The following is a 12,405-nucleotide window of genomic DNA, read 5'->3' on the forward strand; positions in this document are numbered from 1 at the left end:
GCGAGAGGTCGCCAAGTGCGATACAGTTTTACAGTAGTCCATATAAAATTGTTCTACATTATTGTTGCCGGTGTAGTGTCGGCTGAAAAGTTCTCGGGCGACGGCTACTTCGTCTGCTAGAGGGGAATACAAGTCCAAAAAGGATCGTTTAAATAAAGGCCAACAACTGGAACCAATTCTGTGGCGGCCATCGTTTTTCCACCACATCGCTGGGCTGCCGCGGAGACGGCTGGCGGCAGTATCCACCCATCGAGCGCTAGGTACTTGGTTAACTTGAAAATATTGTTCGAGGTCCTGCAAGAAATCGGACGCAGTTATATTTGACCTACCGTTAAATTGTATCTCCGGTGGTGGCGGAGCTGTTTGCAGCCAAACCATGGACGTGTTTGGCGCTGAAGGCACATCTTGCCTTGGCGTTGACGCCTCGGGCCGTACAGCACTAGTAACGTTCGGTGTTGTAGGCTCGGAAATTCCAGTCGTAACACAAGACGTTAAGTGTGTTACTGCGTTACTCAAGGTTGACACTTGTTGTAATAAAACAGACAATTGCTGCTGGAGCTGGTTCAGTTCAGCACGGGTTACTGGTGCACTTTCATCCATTTTTTTTTTTTTCTTGTTACTTATTGTAAAGAGGTGTTATTCCTCTACCAAATCTAAATCGAATCCAAATTATTTAAACTAAGCAAATCAAATATCAATAAATACGCTAGAATATCCAATAAAAGTCAATTATCGACTCAAAAGCAAAAAGAGTCCCTGTTCGGGCGCCAGTTGTAAAGTACTATTTTTAGTATCTTAGGAAATCGACACAAAGTGCGGTCGGTAAAACTTCCATTAATCTAACGGGTACTTTACGCGGATTCGAGATTAGTTTGCCAGGCCTGGGCTTTTAAGCGTGCACCGAAAAATTAGTAATAATAACGATAAATATCAAGTCAGATCAAAAGTTCAAATATATTTAATTAGTAACTAGAATGGATTATTGACATTTGTACGTAGTACAAACAAAATTTATTAACGAAAATCAACAAGTCAACCCGACAATAAACTTAGCTACTTAGCTTAACTTAATAGTAATTCCTCTTTGAAAATTCGACAAATCAAATACTTAGGAACTATGAACAAAATCTCTTACTAATTAAACGTCTATCCGTCACCTCACTATACGAAGAAACTATTTCCTCAATCCTTTCGATATCGTCAAATCGTCAATCGAACTCCTCTTTAACACCTTGGATCGTCCAATTATCAATCTGGACTTCTATCAGAAAATACTTCGCTTTCGAATTCACCTCGCTCTCAAAGTCGCCTCGATTTGGAATTCACCTCTCCTTCTTCGGTTAACGTACGGGTTTTATACTGTGAGGTGACGTCACACTTGAGCTGAGCTACTCTCCTTATTTACATACTTAGTTGCTAACATTAATTTTCTTTTCTGGCAGCTTTAAGTTTCCGACAAAGCTTATAAACCGTTTACAAAGTATTTATCATAATTTTCTGGGATGTTTAAGACGGTTTATCAAGTATTTCTTTACTAGTGATTGTGGGGACTCCCCCCTCCATTTTTTTTCTGCGGACCGTTACTTCCGCTGGGCAGCGCATATGCGCAAGATTTTTCCTACGGCGCTTATTTCTCCGTGAGTTGTTTTATCTTCATGTTTTCATTACTAACAAGAGAGTGGTGGGGAACCTTCGTCCTACATAAACATAAGCCCCAAACAAAAGATAATAAAACGGAAATAATAATAAAATAAAAATAACGTTCGGACTCAGTTCCTTACATTTTTTTCTTCTTCTTTCTTTTTCTTGGACAAGTGCATATGTGCTCTTTTTATCAGAGATCTAAACCTGCTAGTTTAAAACATAAGGATCGTGTGAGTGGACCAATATGAGCACTGGGATGTATGTTAGTTTCCTGTATACTGTGGTGGATAAGCTCTGACTCTATGTGTGTTGTTTTGATGTCTAGGAAATACAACATTGTCTGGTGTTCTTGTTCCATGTTTGGGATGAGACTGTAAGGGTTGTTGTTGATTGTGTGTAAGAATGCTTGCATGTCCAGTTACTTTTCCAAATAAAGAGTGTCATTCTTGTATCTTGCATAAAGTTTTGTGTGTTTTTTTTTTCAAAAGTACAGTATCTTCTCTGAGGTATTGTATGACTAGTTCACACAATAAGCCTGAGAAGGCACTGTCCATGGATACCTTCTATGTTGTAAGTAATTTGCTCCTTTCATTTGGAAGAAGGAAGAATAGCAAGCCAAGTTGGCTAGCTGTAAGATTTTTTATGGTGCTTAGAGGATTCATGTATGCATTCTAAAAGGATGTCCTGAAGCCTGAGATGGGAAATAAGGGCCGGGATCGAATTCCCTAATCACAACACATACATTACAGAATACTTTGATACACTAAAACAAAAACTCTCAGCAAAAGCACACAGACTCAAACGATACAAAACACATACACTACGAAAACAACAAAATAAATAATTTACAAACAATGAAAAACTCTATTACAGACAAATTAATAACAAAACAAACACTGATACCCAGCACAGTGGCACACCAACAGAACTCACAACATATTGGTCTTCTCTTTGGTCCAGTGCTGTTGCACACAATGCTGATGCAGGCTGGATTGAGGAGGAGAACAGAAACTTGCACAACATACCAACTATGCCCTGTGCTGAAATAAACATACATAGATGTCCAATACACTGTTAACAGAACACACAACTGGAAGACACTTGGGGTAGACAACATTCACAATTTCTGGTACCAAAAGTTTACATCACTGCACCAGGAACTAGCTAAACACCTAACATACATCATCATCAATCCACAAGACATGCCAAATTTTCTTACTCAGGACGTCACCTACATGAAACCTAAAAACAACAATACCACTGACCCCACACAATACAGACCAATTACATGTCTTCCAACACTCTACAAATTATTGACATCCTGTATCGCAAACAAAATATACAAACACGTTGAAGAACACGACATTCTAACAGAACAGCAAAAAGGTTGTCGTAGAAACCACAGGGGATGCAAAGAACAGTTACTCATAGATTCAGTCATTCTACGGCAAGCACACAGACAACACAGAAACATACACGTGGCATATATAGACTACAGAAAAGCATTCGACAGTGTTCTCACACAGTTGGCTACTACATATTCTACACATGTACAAAATACATCCATCACTCATTGCAGTCTTCCAAAACACTTGCAGCACTGGAGAACAACACTACATCTCAGGGTTCAGTAACACTTCCATACAAACAAACCAAATTTTTATTAGGTGAGGAATTTTTCAAGGAGATTCCTTGAGTCCTCTCTGGTTCTGCCTAGCCTTGAACCCATTATCCAACATGTTAAACAACACACAATATGGCTACAATATCAGACATGAAAAAACAAAACAGTTTACACTGTCCCATCTCAGTTTACACTGTTTTATGTCGTCCGTGTACATGGACGACATAAAACTTTATGCATCCACACAAAAACAACTTAATCAACTCCTACAAACCACACATTCATACACCAAGGACATACAAATGGAATTTGGCCTAGACAAATGCAAAACACTTCACATAGAAAAAGGAATCCTGAAGAAAGAAAATTTTGCAGTTGGAAATGGAGACATTATTGAATCCATGTAAGAGAGCAAGTTCTACAAGTATTTAGGATTCCAACAGGCCAAACTAACAGAACATGCACAAATAAAGCAAAGATTAATTAAAGAATATCAGAATAGGTTAAATGCTATTCTCAGAACAGAGTGAAATGCAAAACACACAATTAAAGCAATAAACACGTACGTCATCCCAGAACTCCCATATTCTTTTGGAGTTATACTTTGGACTCACACAGATCTCGAACAATTTCATTGGAAAACAAGAACAACACTTACTAAGCATAAACAGCATCATCCTAAATCCGCCACAGAAAGATTAAGCAATCGTGGGCTCGAAAGGCACTCCATGGCAGGCATCCTTATGATCTGGCCCAGGATTTTGTTGACAAAACTGCGTCAAACAGCTGGTTAGCTCGGGGATGCCTCTTTGGGGAGACGGAAGGATTCATGATTGCCATACAGGATCAGGTCATAAATACTAAAAACTACAGAAAACACATACTCAAAGATGCAACACTCACAAATGACACATGCAGAAAATGTCACAGGATGCCAGAAACTATACAACACATCACCTCTGGTTGCAAGCTCTTGGCACAGACAGATTATTTACACAGACATAATCAAGTAGCAAATATAATACACCAAGAGCTTGCAAAGAAACACAAATTAGTAGACATCCACGAACCATACTACAAATACATTCCACAGACAGTATTGGAAAACAACACGCACAAAATGTACTACGACAGAGCCATAATCACAGATAAAACAATTTACCACAACAGACCAGACATCACACTCATTGACAAACACAATAAAATCACATACATTATAGACATATCCATTCCAAACACTCACAATATACAAAACGCATGCACTGAAAAAATCAGCAAGTACACAGAACTCGCCCAGGAAATAAGGCATCTTGGAGGATGGATAGGGTGCTTATTGTACCTGTGGTTCTCTCCTCTACAGGTGTCATACCACACACACTACACAAAAGCCTGTGTCCATTACAATTGAATAGAAACATATACATCACACTATAGAAGGCCACTACATTAAATACATATCATATTGTGACGAAATTCCTGAATATATACACACACACACACACACACACTCACTCACTCACTCACTCACTGATACACTTTAATTTTTGTTTTGGTTACTATGCCTTGACTTTGGTCTGGCATAGTACACAGCCACTGGTGTTAACTGAGTATATGTCACTTAACCCAACGTAGTAGTAGTAGTAGAAGTAGTAGTAGTAGTAATTTTTTGTTTTAATTATTATTTCATGTTTACGTCACTTTTCACTAATAACAACTTCGTTTTTTAGGCTCTTATTACTGAATTTAATGCCTTATCGGGTGGAAGGTTTTACGATCCACGTTCACAACAATCTTTTAAATATGATCACTTGCGAAAAGAAGCTACCGATTTTCAACCTTGGGAACCAGATCAAATTTCAGAACCTTGGCGTTTGGCTCTTCAAGATGCATGGATTCGTTATATGCAAGATCATTATCGCCAGGGTGTCTGTTCTGTGTTTGGAAATTCTGATGGAAATAACATAACATTGATTGCTTGTATCGAAGATCATCAGTTTCAGCCTAAAAATTATTGGTATGATAAAATTGTTATAATGCTAAATAATTTTGATAATCTTATTTGCTTTTACAAAACTATTATGTAACACCTGTTTGATATTAAACTGCAGGTAATACTTCAAAATAATTATCATACTTTTATTTGATACCCCACAGAAAATAATGAGAATGAAAATAAAACTTTCATATAACCCATTCGCCTATATACTTTTTGCCCCCTAAGTATTTTTGGAAGGCATTATACTATACTGTTTAGAAGGTACCATTTCAAACATCAAAATTTTTCCTATTTCATTTTGTTGTAGTTGTAATTATTAAATAAATGAAATGAAAACAGAATGAGATGGAACCTCCTGAACTTCATATATGAAAGATACAAATTAAATGTCTATTGAATAACAAACATTTTATATTATATTGTTTCATTTATTTTATTCATTTAATAATAATAATAATAAACTTGCTAATCATCATTATATTGATGTGAGAGAGCTCAGTAATTCTAAAGAACTATGGAACAAGTCCAAAACCTTCCAATAGGGCCATTCATGTCAGTCATGACCATGAACAAAAACGACAGACTGAACAGAAGACTGCTAAAAAGCATCTGTTTTCCTTTTTGAGCAGCTGATTTATTAAAATCTGGTTTTAGGTATATAAGCATGTTCTTTTTGTGAAGAAAAAAATGGTTTGTTAATTACATGTTTACAATAAGATACTAGCTCAGACGTTCAGGTTAATTAGGTCCACATTCAGAAGTAAGACAAAAGCCTTTGTTCAAAAATCTTCAGTGTCCCTTGGCCTTCAGTGGCCAATGCAACAGTGACCAAAAACTATTGTCTCACAATATACAAATCATTATCTCACAATATACAAATCATTATCTCATTTACTCACAATAAATTACACATCAATCCAGCAACTGGCCAACAAGACTGGAAAGTCAAGCCAACAGATGAAGTTGACAAAAGAAACTCAATTTACATTTACTATATCATCACTAAATTGCAAACAAACAGAATAGTTCAATATTGGCATAAGCTAGAACTAGTCAGTAACTAGACACACAAAATACCTTATGTACTTTTTCAACAAATTACTCTTTAATCAAACTAACATTTTCAGCTTTATTAAAAAGCCTTCATTTGGTTTTTAAAATGAATTTGAATTTGGGACAATATTTAAAATTCCATTAATTTTAAAACGATATTACATTTTTTTTAAAAAATATAAATGGGGGGTTATTAATTAAGTTATTGAACAAATAAATTAAAATATAAAATGAAATCATTGAAGTGCTCTGATGATGTCATGTTTTGCAGTGTTACAATTTTTGCCACCCTTTGTTTCTATGGGGATTATCAAACAGCGATCTTCACACACAGGGTAGTGATTCAGTCTCTGCTGTTAATGCAATATTCTGTTAGTGTAGATTTAAATGTTAGTATCTGACATAAACTTGTTACTTTTAGAGCGCACTAGAGAGCATTTACCAACACTGCAACTATCCAATGCAGTAAAAATTTCTTTATTCAAACATTTTCAATCGTTTTAAACTATCTCTACAGAAAATTACATTCTAAAACTACAAACTCCTGACAGTTTCTAGAACATACATGATATACAGAATGCATTTGACGGAACAAATTTAGATTTTTAATGCTCATATCAGGAATAAAAAAATAACATAATAAATAAATAAAATAACACTTAAAATCAAAATTTGTTTCATCAAATGCATTCTGTAAATCATGCATGTTCTAGAAAAACTGTTATGCATTCACTCTTTTAGACTAATTTATCTTACATAAAGTTCTCTGCTGAAGATTAAGGTACAGAATTGTATGATTTAAACAGAATCTAGTTATTCACATTTTGAAGTAGATTGATAAATTTTCCATGCACAATGGATGAAAGTCATTAAGAAACTCAGAGAATTAAAAGGAAGAATAATAAACAAAACTAGTAAAATGAATCATGTTGGAAAACTGGGAAGCTAAACAGCATAATCAGTCATGTCATTTTGTAACTATCAGTTAATTTGGAGTCTCCCTTCAGATCAGATTTTTCTTTTAAATTTCTCTACATTAATTAATCATTAATTTCAAATTATTAAATTTAGTACAAATTGGTACTTAATTAATAATGCTTCTGTTGCTAAATTTTGTTAATTATAACACAAAAAGTAGTTCTTATAATTTTAGCAGTTCTTTGGTTATTTTTGAATTCTGTTCGTATTAAATAATCTTTTACAAAAACAAAATCATGTATACAGTATTTAAAAACTATTGGATTTGTAAAATATATAGCAATTTTTTAAGATACCTATATTGAAATGGACAACTGTCCTAAGCAGTATGTCCAGCTTTGTGTGTGTTAAACACAGGTTGTGCTGTATTTTCCAAAATATTTTAAAAAGTCAATAAATGTAGCTAAAAACATGTGCTTCTGTAAATGATGACCACATTCACAATCAAGGATCAAAAGTTAAAGCTAGAAGTTAATCAGTAAGGACTTCGTACTAAAAGTAAAGTTGAATGGTAATTAGTTAACTCTAGCTTTTGATCCTTGATTATGAATATGGTAGTTAAAATGATTCTGCTAGTATTTCTGATTAGAGAGTGATTTTAAAAGAAAATTATTGTCATTTCAATTTATTTTATAAACAAATGAATAAAATATTAATAGAATGCATTTTTTATAAACTGATACTAATTGTTGGAATTTTTAATTAGGAATGGAAGGTGGCGTTCTGTTTGGATGGTAACTTTTCCCTTGGGTGCTGATGTTGCTGAACTTCAGGGAGTGGTTAAAGTGCAGGTTTGTTTAAATTTAAATCTCAAGTGATCTGATTTTTTTTAATGTTAAAATTCTTAACATTTTCGTTTATTAACTTAAATATAGTAATTGCAAAAACTAAGTATTCATTTATTTAATTTAGAAAATTCTTATATTAAGTTCTATGGATGATCTATGGAATAGATCGAAAACGTTAGTTTTCTTAATTAAAAATTCCCTCATCAACTTATAAGGTGGTGGTTATTGGAGTATATATATTTTTGCTGAGTACGTTTATGTTCAATATATTAAGTTCTTTAAAAATTTCTTTAAAACTTCAACATAAATATATATTTGCAGAGATAGATGTTAATATGGAGTTAATATAAAACATTAATAAGGAGGTTTACATATTATATACTGTATTTACTCGCATACAAGACAAGGTTTTTATTCATTTTTCATGGTTTCAAAAACCTAGGTCATCCTATATGCACAAGCAAAGGATTGTTTCATTTTATGCAATAATTTTTGTATAATCAGATAATAAAGTAGTCACCAGTACTTATTGTCAAATGCAAGTGTTAGTACATGAAAACTATCGTACATTTTCACAATTTTAATTTAATATTATTCATTTTTCTGAATATCAGGAGTGTTGCCACTTTTCTTACATTTATTATTACATCAACATAAATTGTTTTATCCTACAGTGTATTTATTGGGTTGTTCGGAAAGTAATTTCGTTTTTTTCCATAGAAAAATAAACGCGATATTCTTATAATAAATAAATATTTTATTGAATTATATATTGACCATTTTGGTCAAATACCTGTTGTCATTGTTTCTGGTAGTAGCATGATTTCACATTCATAAAAATTTTGATCGTTGTTTACAAAAAACTGATCCAAGTGATTTTTGACATTGTCATTTCAAGTAAATATCTTACAGGTAAAAAAAAATCTGTATAGACCAGAACAAGTAATAATCTGAGTGTGCCCAATCTGGTGAATATGGTTGGTGTGATAACACATCCCATCTAAGCTATAACAGTTTCTGACGAGTTACCAAACTTGTGTGAAATTTGGCATTATCACGAGTAAAACACTACACTTTGTTTGTTGATCAATTCTGGCCTTTTCTGTTTGATGATGTTACTCAATTTGTTTACTCGATGGCAGTACACTTTTGAATCAATTGTCAAATTGTCTGGTAAAAGCTCAAAAAAAAATTTCTTTAAAATCTCACCAAAGAGAGCATCTCTCTTTAATAACATGTGGAACCCATATATCAAGCTTTGAAATGAAACCAGTTCGTTTTAAGTAATAATAAACAGTTCAATTTAACAGATTTAATCTCTTAGTGATTTCACGTGTTGTTATACGGCAGATTGCTTCAATCAGTACCTTTATTTTGTTTTCACTGGCTTCAAATGGCCATCCAGAATGTGGTGTATCTTCGATATTAAAATTGCCAGAACGCAATTTTGCAAAGCAGTTTTGGCACTGTCTTTCTCTCAACACATCTTCTCCAAACATGTACCACAATTTTATTCTTGTTTGAATAGCATTTTGGTTTTTTAGTTATAAAAAAGCAAAATATGCCGAAAATGATGCTTTTGATTTTCCAAATTTGATGGGACACCAAAAAAAAAATAACAATTGTACAGAATCGAACAAAATTTTTTACAAAATAAGCCTTAAAATGTCAGCTGTCAAAGTATATAATGAAAATGTGGTTTAAAATAAAATTGGCTGGTAAAAATACATGTAATTCCTCTAGTAATAAAAAAACGAAATTACTTTCTGAACAACCAGATATTATAACATGTCATTAAATTAATTAATTAAAATTATTAATATAAACTAGATATTTTAAATACAATATGTTTAAAATAAATAATTGATAAAGGAAAGTAAGGCATACGTTTGTGGAACTTTGACGTACAAGGTCAAATGTGTATTTTACTGTTAGCTAGTGTAAATGGAAAGATATTGTTGGTTTTTGATGATGGAAAAAGTATGGAAGTACACAGTACACAGCTTGTTTTAAGAGAGAAGTAATTTTGCATTCAGAAAAGGCTAATAACTGTGCTGCAGGCTGTGAGTTCAGTGTATCACAAGTGTGTGTGTGTGGAAGTGGCATAATCAGAGAGATTCATTGTTTAGATGTGAAAGTACAAGAAAATCATTTTGTGGACCAAAAACTGGTGAATATCCAAAGTTAGAAGAAGAACCACAAAATTTTGTGAAACACATGCCAATAGATGTATGCCCATGACTGTGGAAATTCTCTAAGCAAAAGCCAGAGATCTCACGAAAGAATGCGGAATTCCATGGCAAGAATTCAAAGCAAGTCGTGGTTGGGCATCCTGCTTCATGAAACGAGCAGGATTCTCAATAAGATGTTGGACCTCCATTGTTCAGAAATTACCCACCAGTTACAAAGCTGGTCCAGTTTCAGAGGCATGTCATCAATTTAAGAAAACAGACTAAATTCCTAATAAGTCAAATTGGAAATGCAGATGAGACACCAATTTACTTTGATATGCCAACCAATACAACTGTCTATCAAAAAGGAAAAATGCAAGTATTGATTAGGTCAGAGAGGGATGAAAAGCAAAGAATCAGTCATGTTGGCATGCACAGCAGATGGTCATAAGTTGCCACCATACATTATACTGAAGTGGAAAACAATTTCTAAAGATGAAACTTTTCCACGAGATGATGATATTTGATGTCATGAGAAAGGCTGGATGAACAACGAGATTACAATTGACTGGTTAAAAACAGTATTGCTTTGTCGACCAGGAGCATTGCTAAAACAACTATGAATTTTAGTGATGGATGCATTCAAGGGTCACCTCACAGATGACGTTAAAAATCTTCTAGAGGAAAACGAGCACACTCATAATGATCCCTCACAATTACAGCCCTTGGATGTGTGCATCAAAAAGCCGTTTGAAGATTGTATGAGGAAACTGCACAATGACTGGCTTATCTCCAAAAATTGTGAAGTGATCGCAAACGTTTGCATCAAATGGGCTAAATATCCACAGATTGCTATGGGGGTATCCACATAGCAATCTGTATTCCACGTAATTGCGTGGAAGAGCATTCCTCATCAGATGATAGCAAAATCATACGAGAAATGATGCATTTCAAATTCACTCAACAGATCAGAGGATGATACTTTGTGGAGTGAGAGTGAAAAAGAGGAGAGTTCTAACAAAGCTTTTGAGGGTGAATCATAGTAGACAAAAGGTGATAGTCCTGGTTGTTTGTCTTAATACGTACATTTGAAATTTTTTTGTGATTAAATGAATTAAAATTAGAATTGTATCAATAAATCTAATTTTCTTTATTTTGATCCTTAGTCACACCTCGTCCTACATGCGAGTAAATACAGTAATTTATACTGTATTTTATAAAAAGTGAAACATTTTAATATTAATAATATAGCTATAAGATAGGAAAACTGGAATGAATGGAATATGGAAGGCAACAAAACCACAATGTTCAACTAACTTTTCAAAGATTTGATCAACCAAAATCAAAGCAGAGAAAAGATGGGCACAGGCACAGATAGGACTTCCAGATTTGTCCTTGTGCAGTGGAATACCAGGGGGGAGGTCTTGTGGAGCAAGGCTGGAACATTTGGAAACCAAGGTTTTTACATGAAGCTTTTGGAACAAAGCCATCTGGAAGTCCTGAGTGGATGCATAAGTCCCCTAGCAAAATAGTTCTTAAGGGAAGAAAAATATCTGACATGTGGATTATGAAATTCCTCTATCAAACAGGGAAATTGATCAATGTAATCAATGAAATGAAAAATTTGACTATTTCAATCCTGGGAGTCCCAGAGGTAAGATGGACAGGGAAAGCAGATATGGGAACAGAAAATGGATATGGATTCATCTACTCGGGTGGTATCATCAAAGAGTAGGCATAATACTGAATAAGCATATTGCAGCAATAGTACAGTACATCAAGGAGAAGATTATAATAGTGATCATTCACAGATTACCAAAATGTGGGTTGTTGTGATCCTCTGGGAGCTTGCAAGAGGTTTTACAAAATATAACAAAAAATTAGTGTGAAACATGTGCTTGTTTTTCAGAAAAACACGCTGTATCCAAAAAACACACAAATCATTTTCAAGTTTAAGGTGATTTTTTTTCTTTTATTTTGATGGTAGTTGTTGATGAGAAACTTTTTTCGCAGAGATACAAGATTGCCAATGGTATCATAATTGCGGAAAGATATGGGATATAAATAGAAAAGAAAAAGTAGTAGGGGGTCGCGAGCAAAAATATTGTCCAAAAGTTTGGGAATCCTTGATAATCATAAGTTAATAGCATC

General features: G+C 34.0%; 1 protein-coding gene across 1 annotated transcript in view; it reads left to right on the top strand.

Annotated features, from left to right (window-relative positions):
• The window catches only part of cpa (F-actin-capping protein subunit alpha), a 70,059-nt gene that overhangs the window by 52,306 nt on the left and 5,348 nt on the right, over positions 1-12,405 (top strand). The window contains exons 5-6 of the mRNA XM_067270767.1: positions 4,996-5,282; positions 8,002-8,086. Coding sequence (XP_067126868.1) covers positions 4,996-5,282; positions 8,002-8,086 — 372 coding nt within the window. The remainder of the gene's footprint in view (positions 1-4,995; positions 5,283-8,001; positions 8,087-12,405) is intronic.

This window comes from Centruroides vittatus, unplaced genomic scaffold (assembly GCF_030686945.1).
Source record: "Centruroides vittatus isolate TY-2023 unplaced genomic scaffold, ASM3068694v2 contig_377, whole genome shotgun sequence".
Taxonomy (NCBI): Eukaryota; Metazoa; Arthropoda; class Arachnida; order Scorpiones; family Buthidae; genus Centruroides; species Centruroides vittatus.